Below are 14,005 nucleotides of genomic sequence, written 5' to 3' on the forward strand. Positions count from 1 at the left end.
AAACAGCTGTTGAGTTCTTTGCAAACGGCATTATCTGAGGGAAGCAGCATTCACTGCCTTGTAAGAATCAGGTTAAAAATACAAACAAGAACTCTTTGACAACAAGGCAAAGTGAAAAGTACTTGAAAGAGAAGGCAAGACGAGCAGTGACATGAAGGCGGGACAATGCCAGGGAAGGGATGCCTTCCATAGAATGACTTTGTTTAGCCCGTTACCTTGTCCCTTCTGCCCTCTGCAAACCCCCTCCAGTCCACGGTGTGTTTTGCATGGCTCCATTTTTGCAGTTTTTATTGTCCTGCCTAGGAGCAGAAATGGTGGGATGGGGACGGGAGGGGGGAAAGGGAGGAGATAAGAGCGCATTCTGCCATTGAACACAGACGCTCATTGCTATTGCTGCCATCCTCAGAGATGCTCCAAAAAATAATAAAAAACAAAACAAAACGCACACCCATTGCTCTCAGACCAGCAGCCTAAACATTCATAAACTCAGAAGCACTTTGCTCAGGCATAAACTGCTCTGAAAACAGAGGTTCCAACCTGGCTTCTAGGAGATTGTGCTGGTGGTGGCAGCTCTCTGAATGAAAGCGAAGATCCTGAGCGCTAGTTCAAACAGGAATTATTTGGGGGCAGTTCTCTGGCCTGTGTTATACAGAAGGGCCGACTAGATGACCACAGTGGTCCCTTCTGGCCTTGGGAATCTATGAATCTGTGTTTAAGTAAGCGTTATAATTAATTTCCAACTTCCTTTACCTAACATCTTATCTATCGAGGTACTTTAAGTGCTCCTTGTCATCATGGATGCCCAGTCATTGATGAACTCAGCAAGCCTGCGTGTTCTGTTCATTTGGTTTGGCTATCAAATAGCTGAAATAGGTCTTTGATTCTTAAACCAGTTGTGAAAAGACTCAGAAGGTCACCGTCTCTGAAACTGGACTTCGTAGCATCGTCAGTAAGCCAAACAATGGGACTTTCCACCCATGAAGGATGCTGTGGCCACTCAACAGCACAGACCCAGACAGGCCAGTTGTAACTGGAAAATGTATTTCTAAGCACATTGCATGGAAAACACGTGTATAGAAAATGTTGTAACAAATCCATGACCAAGTAGGACCATGTGGTTGTCACTATGCTGCACATTACAGCCACTCAGAATGTCATGTGACAATGGTGGTGGGACTCAGACAGAACCCTACCACTTCAACAAAAGGGGACTCTCTAGTAACAGTATAGGGGCTATGATACACCGAGCTGAGCAGTTAGAAATTTGTCCAGCGAAAGGCAGTGGGTGCTCATTCCTGCTAACCAGCTCATTGCTATCTATTTTACACACACTACCTTATCAAGTCAATGGGCTTTGCAAACATTGAGTCTCACAACACCCCTGTGAGGTAGGTAAGTATTCTCATCCCCGTTTTTCAGATGGGGAACTGAGCCAGAAAGATTAAGGGACTTGCCCAAGGCTACAAAGAGAGTTGGTGGCAGAGCTGGAGTGAGCTGACTCCGTCCTGTGCTCAGCCGCCAGGCCATGTCTCTCTTTCATGGTGAGATGTGCTTCTGACCTTACAAACTCCCAACCTGCTAACCCCAGTGAAAGGAATTTGGTTTTCCTTATTACATAATGGGAGTTGGAGGGAGACAGATGATGCTACTTAATATTATGTTTGACAGTCCCTGCCCTTGTCAGAGCATCACAAGTGGCCAACTCTTGTGACAAGAACACTGCCCTTTGGAAAAGCCTCTGGGGCACGGAAAGGCTGCTGTGTTCCCTTACAGGGCTACTCCTGCGAGAAAGTCTGGTTAAAGTAAGAGACATGCTCCCGACAGCACCTTTCAGAGGTCATCAAAACAGCCCTGACACCAACCAAAAGCACTCTTTGGTAGACAGTGAGATAGGTCAACTAGACGGACACTGGCCTCCCAGCAATCATGTTTGTTTGCCTGGCTCCTCATTTCATCAGCTATCTTGGGATTAAGTCTTATCTCCGGGCAGAGCTCAACTCAGCTGGGGTTTCAGAACCCACACGTCATCTGCCATAAAGACACCTGTTCTGTTGCATTCTGGTATTCAAAGGGACACTGTCAAGTAATGGAGGCCCGAAAATGTGACCGTCCTTAAAATGCTTATCTTGTCTGAGTGCTAAATTGCTTTCAGGCCTGAGCGCCCAGAGTTCATCAGCTGAATCCATATGTAGAGGCATGAATCAAAGTGAAATCACATGAATCAACTCCCATGGCTCCAACAGAAGCTGCAAGAGGCACTCAGATCCCATGGTGAAGGATGGTAATATAAACCCCTAAGACAGGAGACCCCAGCACAGCTGAAAAATCAGGCTGCTTTCGTTCCTCTGCTTACATATGGGTTTTGGTGGCTAGCACCAGGCACTGGGATTCACCAGTGTGGTGTTAGTTATTTTTGATTTGCTGTGCCGTTGCTCCAGAACCAGTTAACACTCCGCATTGTCATGGTTTCTGCTCTTCTGCGCCCTCTGCGACAGCAGCAGCTGTGTTAACAAAACCATTCTGTTCCAGGGCTGTGATGCAGTGCCGTCAGCAATGCTGGGGCACACGAAAGTAAACAGGGTGCAGCCAAGTTTGACTTCCTGCTGCAGCAGACGGAGAGGAGAGGGACAGGGTGGAGGAGAGCACAGCGGGATAAGGGCCTGGCCAGGGGAGAACAGTGTGTGCCAAATGGAAAAGGACAAAAATCAGTAGGGAAATAATTTTTATTGTCAAGTCTTTTAAGAGAATATGACAAACGTCGGTGAGTTAAAAAAAAAAAAAGCCCCTAAAAACTATTTAAAAAGTACTTGACAGTGTCCCTTTAATACCCACAAATGATTCAGCCATTGTGCATTGAAAGAGGATGTTTCTGAAGAGCAATTGGTACTTTCACGGATGGCTCCTAGAGAAGGCAAATTATTAAAAGCATAATATATTCACGCAGGGACTGGGCTTTCTCTTCAGACTAAGTCTTTGTTAGCTCATGATTTAGTCTTTTCCACTCAGTCGTTCAACAAACCGGATATCGACGACTTAACCTATAAGATTGAGTGAGACTCTCTTGCAAATTGAGCAGCAGGGATATAAAGTTTAAACACCCCGCCACACTCTTATGAGAGTCTGAATCACAGCTGCAGGAGAAAGCCGAGGAGATGGGACTGGCCTAATGTAATCAACTGGAGGTGATGGGGTATGAGAGGAAATTAACCTGGAGCAGCCTCCTTTCTCAAAGTCTGCCTGGAGGATGGTTTTTATGAGTGGGACGGTATGAAGGTGGGATTTGGGGGTCATTGGACCAGTGCTTGTGCTTCAAACACACACAGCACATTTGTACAAACTTTGCCAAAAAAAAAAATGTCCGTCAACCCCTCTCCCAGTGCCATTCTCCAGACCCCTTGCCAATTTTTGTTTTGGTGAAATATGGACAGATTTTTTTTTAATATTAAAACTGAAAAATCCCTAGCCCCTTCAGTGGAAATACTCCATTGCGAGTAATACAGGGCTCCGGAATGATTTATGAAACAAAACGATGACTCAGATCCCTGCTTAACACAATCTGAAAACTCCTCCGAATACGTCGCTTCCGTCATTCCCCGTCTGTTTGTAATCATCCCACACTGTGTGTCTGTGTGCGTGTGAGGCGTGTGTGTGTGTGTGTGTGTGTGTGTTTGCAGAACATTACCCATCCCAGCTAATAGAACTTGTAAGACGTGCTAATATCGGCTGTTCCTCTGCTTCCCCAAACCTCCACTTAGTCAGTTGTTTGTCTGTATTGCACTTGTTTTGTTGTTTTTTTTTTAAATAATATTGACTGGCTGGAAAACGTTAACCTCTTTAGCATGTGTGTGCAGCTCTGCCTCCATCTTCTTCTTCCTCAGTTGGCCAAGTGCTGCTTATACGCCTTGCGCAGCTACCCAAAAAATGAAAGGCACACCATGCTTCTCTGCTCTTGAGTTGTCTCCTCCACTTCGCGTTAAGGCCTCCTGAATTCCATCACTCAGACTGTTGTGACCCTCATGACGAGCTCTCTGTTAGTGCTAGACTGGCTTCTTTGTTCGTGAGGCCTCAGCTGGCTGAGTATATGCAAGATGGTGTAAGCACAGTGGTGGTCAGACAGGGTGCCAGTGGCGTGGCTAGTGCCCCGGACCCCGTTGTCGGCTGGAGTGGAGTTGCTGGCTGCACCACCAGTGGAGGACGAATGGTTGGTTTGGGAGGAGGTTCGGAGGTTTGTCCTGGTCCCTGTTTTTTGATCCTCCATGTCTTTTGTTTTGTCATAGTTCAGCACTTTCCACTGTTGATTTACCGCCTGCCACCGTTTGAAAATCCGGTAAACCGAGGGACCTTCGTGTATTATTAAACCTGGAGGGAAGGCAAAAAAAAAAACAAGAGAAACTCTAGAGAGAAGCTGTAAACAGCTCAGCATCACTCCCTCTAACTGCCTGCTTAGTGGCCCGTGGACCCAGCTCTCTCGGTCAGTGTGCATTCTACGATAAATCAAATAATTACTGACTAGCAGAGCACAAGCCCTTCTGCTCAGTCGGACCACCCTCCACCTGAATTAACAGATCACAGTTTGATCTCAGCAGTCAGCAAACAGGTCTTACATGCTGCAGGATGGCTTATTCTGTACAGCACAACAATATCCCTTGACCAGTGCACCTCTTGGTTTGATCCACCATACATGCTGTAGGTCATGACTCAGCTGAAAATGTGCTCATGGGGGAGTGTAACTGGAATCTGTGATCTGTTGGCAGCCATTGGTCTGACATCACATGGACGTGTAACTCAAATCTAGCTGCATGCATAGCAGCAACAGGGCAGTGGGTGTCTAGTGCCTGAAGCACAGGGTCTGGAAATCAAGACAGGGTGGTTCAATTCCTGACTGTCACTGACTTGTTGTGAGAAGGACTTACTTCCGTGTCTTGATTATGTCATCTGCAAAATGAGGATAAATGATACATACTCATCTTTGGAGAGTGCTTTGATATTGATGGATGAAAAACCATGCAAATTATTCATCATTAGCATTTGGGACAGGGTGTGCGTGTGTGTGTGTTGTTGGAATCTGTCTACCTCCACCAAACCAGCATCAGATATGGATATAACAGAAGTGTGGTCTAGTGGTTAGAGCAGTGAACTGTGACTAGAACTCCTGACTTCTAATTCTAACTGTCTACTCATGCCTGAGACATTGGGTAGGTCAGTTCCGCTCTCTGTGCATCAGTTATGAGGTTTGTCAAATCAGGATAGTAAAAATACTCAACTCCCTTGCAGGGGGGTTGTACTAATCAATTACTTCATCTTCATAAATCACCTGGAAGATAGAATATGCAACCTAAGTGCTAAGTAAATAGTAGTAATATTCTAAATACGGACTCTATCCAGCTGCTCTGATACCATAGCGAATGGCACAGCATAAATGCCTTGCTAGCTAGCTTAGACAGATATAGATAGATTCCCACATACTGTCCTAGCACATCCTACTGAACTGGGGAGCGAAACCATGACACCTCAGACATAAGGCTTAGCTGACATATTGTAACATTATTCAGTACATCAAATTTCAATCTTGGTCTGAAACACTTAATTTAAAGTCGGATTTTATACAAAAGTAATTCACATGAACCTCCAAATCAGCCTTTGCTGGATGGTTGGGTGCACAGTGGTTCACCCATTACAAAAGCACAACAGCTGCCAGGCTACTGCCAGCATTCCAGCAGGCAGATAAACACTGAGACAGGCCAGCACCTGGATTGTTTGCTTTTTCTTGGTGCTATTGATTCACTCTGTCTGGGACACGATCAAGATCAGATCAGAATGAGAGAAGCTCCCAGGTAGATGCCCTTGGGAGCAACCCCTATTCACCAGCCCATGAACTTTCATGAGCATAAATGCAACAGCAGAGAATGAAAGACATAGAATCACAGGACTGGAAGGGACCTCGAGAGGTCACATAGTCTAGTCCCCTGCCCTCATGGCAGGACTAAGTATTATCGAGACCATCCCTGACAGGTGTTTCTCTAACCTGCTTTTAAAAATTTCCAATGATGGAGATTGCACCTCTTCCCTAGGCAATTTATTCCAGTGCTTAACCACCCTGGCATTTAGGAAGTTTTTCCTAATGTCCAACCTAAACCTCCCTTGCTGCAATTTAAGCCCATTGCTTCTTGTCTAGTCCTCAGAGGTTAAAAAGAACCATTTTTCTCCCTCTTCCTTGTAACAACATTTTATGTACTTAAAAACTGTTATCATGTCCCCTCTCAGTCTTTTCTTTTCCAGACTAAACAAACCCATTTTTTGTCAATCTTCCCTCACGTGTCCACATTTTCTAGACCTTTAATCATTTTTGTTGCTCTTCTCTGGACTTTCTCCAATTTGTCCACATCTTTCCTGAAATGTGGAATGAGAATCAAAGTCAAGTGTGCAAAAGCCTGGAACTTGACCTGGCCACTTGCATTTCACAGTGGGTTTGTGGCCGTAAGTGCTGATTAAAATGACTTCAGTATGAGTGCCAAGCACACCATTGCAGAAGTACAGTGAAACCACGCTATAACGCGATGTTTGGGGTCCAAAAACTTTCATGGCGCTAATTGCGGGGTCGCAGTATAGCCGGGTTTCAAACTATTCAGTTTGTCAGTGGTCCTCAACGTGGTGCATTGATGTGTGCCGCCTAGTGCCCCTAGTGCCTAGTGCCCAGCAGGGGAGAGGAGCCGTGGCACCCCGCCTGCTGGGGACAGAGAACTCCGGGGCTGCGGGCGCCAGTGCTTTCTGTCCCTGGCAGGCATGGGGCTGCGGCTTCTCTTGAAACAGGAAAGAAGCCGCGGCCCTGCACCTGCCGGGGACAGAGAGCACCAGTGCCTGAAGCCCCAGAGTTCTCTGTCCCTGGCAGGCAGGGAGCCGCGGCTCCTCTTGAAGCCAGAGAGAATCCGCGGCCCTGCGCCTGCCGGGGACAGAGAGCACCGGCGCCCGCAGGCCCGGAGAAGCCGGAGAGGAACTGCAGCTCTGCGCCTGCTGGAGACAGAGAGTACCAGCGCCCGCAGCCTCGGAGTTCTCTGTCCCTGGCAGGCGCAGGGCGGCGGATTCTCTCCCCTGCCATGGTGTTGGGGACCACTGGTACAGTACTATATTATGCCTTAAAGGGGAGCCAACCTATGATCGCGTTATATGCGATTTCGCGTTATGGCGAGCGCGTTATTGCGAGGTTTGACTGTATTTATAAGTACAAGTACAAGTGTGCTGTGGGAATAGCGTTTATGTGTTTATAAGTAAAAGTACTTCCAACTCCTGCATGATAAGAATTAGCTTCTCTGTTATAAGAATTTGCTTATCTGTTTTTTCTTTGGACACTGACCCATCACAGAGTCGTTGCTCCAGAAAAGTATCCAAATACGGGGCCTTGTACTTTGGGATTTACCCAGACACTTCGAACAAGTCTCCCCACTGCTACCTGGCCGGGCCGGGGAGAGAATCTACCCATTGCTGGTTGTAGTGATCAATCAGAAGTGAAAGGGGTGGGCTGCCACCCTCCCTGGTTGGTGCAAGGGCTGGAACCTGAAGCTCCCAAGCCAGGACAATGCGTGCTGGAGGCCAACCAGAATCCAAGAGGGATGTGACTGTTTCAAACACCTATTTTAAAAAAGCACCCGTGGATAAAAAAACATTGTGCTTTATCTACCTTTATGATGTACTTAAGTACTAAGTACAGAATATTTGAAGTATTTTGAAGTGCTCTCCATAGTTGTACTTAACATGGGAACACTGTGCATGTGGAACTGAATTTCATCAGAGAGAAATGATTTATTACCATCACCGATGAACCAAACCTTAACTGTTTTGACCTTGGTCCAGCACTCCCCCATTCTATCCGACACCCCAGTGAACTCCATTGGAACATCAGAGTGTTTTGTCATAGCTGGAGATACAGCCAACTGGTTGCACTTCCTGTCCTGAGATATAAGGCTGCAGCCAACAGGTTATTAGAACAAAAATTTGTTTTAAAAGCTCATCCTAACCTCCAACGGCCAGCTAGAAAATGCATGCAGAAGAGCTTGTCTTTCAGAATGTAATTCTGTAGGACTGTCATTTACTATCGCTTTGTAGATTGACTAGCACAGTGGACTCTGATCTGGCTGAGGCTGTACTGCAATAAAAATGTTAAATACGTAATAAAGAGCTCAGAGAGAGTAGGGCATCAGCAAGGGGAAAGATCCAGGACAACTGGAAAGGTTTGGGAATTGCTGAAATCTGGGGACAAGTTACAAACTTATCTAAAGATGTGATAATCAAATGTCACCTCCAGGTATAATGTGAAAGGACCCTTTTTCAAAATGTGGAGGCCTATTCGCTTGCAGTTAAATGTGTGCATAGCCTCCTGACTGCATTTGCCCATATACGGACCACAACTGCACGTGCTGTATAGTGAGTATATACATGTGCCAGTAACAATTTAGCTGCCTAAAAAGCCATATGCACTCACAACTATCTGAGCTGCATGCCCAACTATGGTAGCTGCATTTCCATTGCTCAATGCACAAGTTGCTTAAGCGAATGAATGGACAACATCCAGTTTAGATCATTGACTTATTAACTAGGGCTATGACTGAGTTGTCCACCCACCAGCAATTTTGAACACGGTGTTGCAAAAGATGCCATGAGGTCAGTGTTAGTGCCTAGAGAAATTTGCCAATGGCACTCACTACCATATCGAATGCCACTCATATTGGGATTTGTGATAAGCTGGAAACTCTTTGAAAAGTTCACAACATTTCTGAGCAGTTGTGGGCTTATTAAGGGTTCGATGAGAAATGGGTAAAACTGGCCAGTTTCAACTGAGCTGTGCTTTGCTATAGAGGTTTTGTTCCAAGCTGATAATCAAAGCTTGACTGGGAAGAGATGAAAGTGTCTGCCAGCTGTGCCCCGACTGGGATACTGCATCAGCACTTTTCTGGGGTCCAGCTCAGCTTCTGCAGAATTTAAGCTCCAATTTAAATAAAAACAGAGTGTCTAGCCCTCCTGGTTGTGAAGAAAACCTTCTGAATGTGACCTGAAGCCTTGCTTCCTGCATGACCGACAAACGATAGCTCTGGAAGTGCCCCATTCCCCTCAGTGAGACATTGACTCTGAGACTTAATGACAACACAAGTGCTCACATCGTTAACTTATTTCACTGCCGCTCATGTTAAATACACAAGATTGATGATGTAATCTGGTATTTTCTTTGATGCAATTTCTCCTCCTAACTGGCACAATGCGCAGGGCCCCAAACTTTGATTAGCTGCTCAAGTCAAAAAAGGTAACAATATTAACAGTTGGCTATTCTGGAACTACGGAGCTTGGACTGTGGGTCAAGTTTAGAGTATCATAGATTTTTCTCCATCCTGCTTCTTACAAACCACTGAGATTTGAAGAGCTCTAGTCATGGGTCACCTTGTCGTATCACAACCCAACACCTGACTGTCACCACACAAAGTCTGATTTTTGTTTCTTCCCTTGAAATACAGTTCGTAACTGTTAACATCAGTCATAGGGCAGGCCCCTGAAAAGCAGCACTCCTCCGGGATATTCTGGACAGATTCCACGCCCAGACAAAGAAACAGAGACCTCTAAAGCAGCTCTAAAGTGGGTCAGTCCTTGACAAGGGACATTAGATATGTATTTAAATGAGCTGTCACGTGTATGGCCCCAGACCTGTGCCGAGAGAGAGAGAGAGAATATTTATTTATGTCACAGTGCCCAAAAGTGAGCGCAGTCCCTCACAATGCAGATAAACCCACCACTGGGTAGGCAGCTGGTGCATTATGACCACTGCTTACCATGCTACCCATAATTGTCTCATTGTTACCTTGTCCTTTCCCTCTTTGTTGTCTCAACCTGTTGCCTCTTGATTTTATATTTAGATTGTAAGTTCTTCGGAGCAGAGACCATCTTTTTGTTGTGTTTTTACAGCACCCAGCACAACAGGGCCCTGATCCTTGGCTGGGCGTTGCTCCTGGAATACAAATAATAAATAATAAATGATTCCTGCTCCAAGACGCTTACAGCCTAGTTTCTGCTCAGACACAAAGAGGCCATTAAAGAATGGGGCGAAAGGGCTGGACTGACAGACTTACACCAATAACATTTCACAAACACTCAGCAAAGGCGTGAGAGCAGAGGCTCCCGGAGCAGGGGTTTGGACAGGAGCGGCGCCAGGGTATCTGACGCCCTAGGCGGACGGCCATTTCGTCACCCCCCGTGGGTCCGGTGGACCTGCCGCAGTCATTTCGGCGGGCGGTCCACTGCTGGAAAGGCTCCGGTGAAGCTACCGCAGTCGTGCCGGCGGGCGGTCCGCTGGTCTAAAGGTTCCAGTGAACCTGCTGCAGGCATGACTGCAGTAGGTCCGCCAGAGCCTTTAGACCAGCGCAGCGTCTGCCAAAATGACTGCGGCAGCTCCACCGGAGCCTTTCCAGCAGCGGGCCGCCCGCCGAAATGACTGCGGTAGGTCCCCCAGACCCGCGTGCCGTCCTGCCCTGGTAAAATAGCGCCCCCCAAAAATTCTGGCACCCTAGGCCATTGCCTAGGTCGCCTAAATGGTAGCGCCGGCCCTGGGTTTGGAGCAGTCATTCCTTGAAGAAGGAATTGGTCTTGTTTTATTTATCCAAGATCCTGATTTCAATCATGCTGTTTTCGTCCCCAAACGGTCAGAACTGGGGAGGTTTCTTTTCCGGGAGATCAGCCTGAGCCTTAAGAGCGGAGCGATGGCTGATGAAAAATTTCATTTCCATGATCCGCTGCTTGCAGACAGCTAATCCCGCATGTCTGTTCAGAGAAGCAGCGTCCATGAAACATAGGAGTCAGAAACTGAAGCATGGGCAAGAGTTTCTAATAAAGGCCAGGCAATGAGGCTGATGTGGTTCCAGTGCTCAGTTGGATAATGAAGAGCTTGACCAAATAACTGTCCACCCCATCACAAAGCCACTATGGCCGACAACCTGCACCCAAGATAGGAAGGGCCTGCTATAGCTGAAGAGTGAAATGGCCCCAGTACAACAGAGCATGGTGGGCCAAGGCTGGAATGGGAGCTTGGAAGAAGGCTCTAGTTCAGGACAGAGTGAATTGGCATGTGGACTCAGAACTAGACTAGTATGGAGGTCGGTTTGCAGCTCAGCATTGGCCCAGTTCTGGGGGAGCCCAGGAATGACGTAGCAGCGAGTGTTGCAGGTCAGGGCTGGTGTATGTTGGCAAGGGAGGAGTAAGCTTGCAAAACCACTCTGTGCTGCACCCGTCTCCAGCCAGCACTATTACACCTCGCTGTTCTGAGGAAACCATTCAAAGCAGCAACAGGGAAACCGCTGTTGCGTGATTTGTAACAGTTCATTTCTGCACATCGGGAGCCTTTGTAACACGTTATCTCACCATGTCCCTCCTCCTCAATTTTTCCCCTCCATTCTGTTGTCTGTTTCACTCACTTTCTGTGTCTCGTCTTATGTGACATTGTGAGTTCTTGGGGCTACAGACACTTCCCAGTTGTGTATCTGTACAGCACCCATCACAACAGGGTCCCGGCTCACAATGAGGTCTCTGGATGCTGCTGCTATTCTGTTCAGTTCCCTCCACTGGCCCCATCACTGTGGCATCAGAGCTATTCCCTTTAGTCTTCTACCTTTACAACAGCACATTGCTCCCACAGGTGTCCCATTTACATCATCCCCAGCCAGCATGATGGTCTGTTTTACTGAGGCCAGGGGTGGCTTTGGTGCTAGGGGAAAGGTCTCAGCTGAGAACTAAACAAACAGTCGGCATCCAGAGCAGGTCCAGCCAAGGCCAAGGAAACCCAGCCATCCTGGGAGATGGGGCATTTCCTCCTGGGATTTCGTTCCAGAAAGATTCAAGAAAACACTTTATCCTCTGACCACATCAGCCTCTCCTCCTTGAATCTCTTCCCCTTCTGAATCAATTTCTAGTGCTTTCACTGTGATTTCCACAGCTCTTTGCAGCTCAGTCCTCACATACCTCTCTGCCCTCATCTCATCCAGCATCTCCTCTCACTACTTGTGCTCTTCCATAGATTCTGTCCTAACTGCTCTGTCTTCTTCTCCCATGCCATAGTCTGCATCTGGAACAGCTTCCAGATGTCCAGGAGGGAGGTGCCCTCCCTTTCCTCCTTCCAGTTTCTCCTTAAATCCTTTCAGGAAGCTCTTATGGTCTTATGATCTTCCCACCAGGGAACACTCTGTGTACCAGGAATCTTGTCGGGTGTATTGTGTTTGCCTGAGCTAGACGGTGAGCTTCACAGGGCAAGTTGGCCGGGTTTGTAAATCGCTGTGTTCTTAAGACTGCTTTGTGAATAGTCATGAATCACTATTTCACAGTACAAAGAAGGCTGCTCCCCCGTGACTCACATAATGAGTGTCGGGGTGTGTGGTTCAGGATGGAGATGAATGGGTGAGTCTCTCAATGATACCCCAAAGTGGGGTCACCTTTTCAGATTAGGTGCTTATGAGGACTCTTCCTTTCTTGCAAAGCCTTTGGGTTCCAATATGGCTCCTCCACAAAGGCTCAGACAACACAGTGAAGGCATGGTTCCCAACACTGGCAGCTGCTGTCTCTAAGCCGCATCCCCTCACTCCCTGCTTCCTGTGTCCATATGGTAGAACTCCGTGAGCAGCAGGTCCCTTCTAAGAAGCTATTACATCACAAGCAGAGAACATTACAGCCCCTAATGCCTATCCTTAGTTTCAGCTAGACGCTAAATCCTGACAACTGAGAGATTAATCCAATGTATCAAGATCTCAAGGGGTTGCAACACTTCCTCCTCCATGAGGAGAAAAATCATTACAAACTCTGTGTGTGTGTGTGTGTGTATATCTTTTAGTTTGCAGGATGCTACCGAGGCAAGGGACACAGTTTCCAGGCAATGACAACATAATGGCTTGCAGTCATCTAGTGCCTTCCAAACTGATACATAAACTACACATCCTGGGAACGCTTTACCCACCACTGAGCTGCAGCAGCAATTAGCGGCAACCTACACAGATGTTTGGGATGGGAAACAAAGAACATTTTATCCAACTGAACCTGAAAGAGGAATTGAGAAGGCAGATTGGAATCACCCACCTTGGAATTTGTACAGGATGCTGGGGCTAGCAGCTGCTCGCGTGAGAGGTGCCAGGGGAGCGTTCTTGCCCATAAGCAGTCAGACGCGCGGTGTGACAGCTCATTTGAAAGGTGGCACATCAGCCGCGCGGCACCCCTTAACACTACACTGGGGCAGCGGTTCTGGGCTGACTTGGAAGAAGGAGCTGAATCGCTTCCACCACTTCCTGGAGCAAAAGTGTGTGTTGCTAAGGGGGGTGTCTTTCCACCAAGTTTTGACTGGGCCCAACCCAGCTATGCTTGGGAGATCACAGCAGCCCAGCATGGTTTGTTTGCAAGCAACAGAGCCAGCTCTCTGCAGGATGCCACACCTGGCAGGGGAGCTTTAATGGACACACAGCAGCATGCACAATGACTATTGGGATCCCCCCCACACACACATACACGGAGTTGGGAGTCCAGTTCTTCAGCTTCTACCCACCTAAGCTACAAGCCAGGGCCTATCCTCGCCCTGACCAGAGCACGATTCTCATAACTGTTTTACTCCCTGCTGCTGGCTGGAAGTTAACACCCCACCTCCCAAATAAATAAATAAAGCCTGTCACAATAAAGCCGCAGATTAAACGGCAGTGTGTAGCAATACAGGCAGCAATAAACGAGATCCTTCTCGTACCAAAATGAGAAAACACTCAGGCAGAATGACTTTATTTTCACAATCTTGCAGATTTCCTCCCTCTACCCCTGCCCCGTAACCTGCAGCACTCTCTATTCTACCCACAGCCTCCGCCGCTGTGAAGTCACTGGAATCGTAGCTCATGCATTAGTGGGCAGGACTGGAGGGCGCAGACGAGTGTGCATGTCGCACTCCCTGTCAGTACCTGACCTGGCCCATGGAAGTGAATGATCCAACCAACGGACCAAATTCAGTGAT

General features: G+C 47.4%; 1 protein-coding gene across 1 annotated transcript in view; it reads right to left on the minus strand.

Annotated features, from left to right (window-relative positions):
* Window positions 1-1,837: 1,837 nt before the first annotated feature.
* MARCHF4 (membrane associated ring-CH-type finger 4) overlaps window positions 1,838-14,005 on the minus strand; it is a 166,635-nt gene continuing 154,467 nt past the window's right edge. Inside the window, exon 4 of the mRNA XM_032764469.2 lies at window positions 1,838-4,359. Within this exon, the coding sequence (XP_032620360.1) occupies window positions 3,998-4,359 (362 nt within the window). The 3' untranslated portion in view covers window positions 1,838-3,997. The remainder of the gene's footprint in view (window positions 4,360-14,005) is intronic.

The sequence above is a fragment of the Chelonoidis abingdonii genome, chromosome 10, assembly GCF_003597395.2.
Source record: "Chelonoidis abingdonii isolate Lonesome George chromosome 10, CheloAbing_2.0, whole genome shotgun sequence".
In the NCBI taxonomy this organism is placed as follows: domain Eukaryota; kingdom Metazoa; phylum Chordata; order Testudines; family Testudinidae; genus Chelonoidis; species Chelonoidis abingdonii.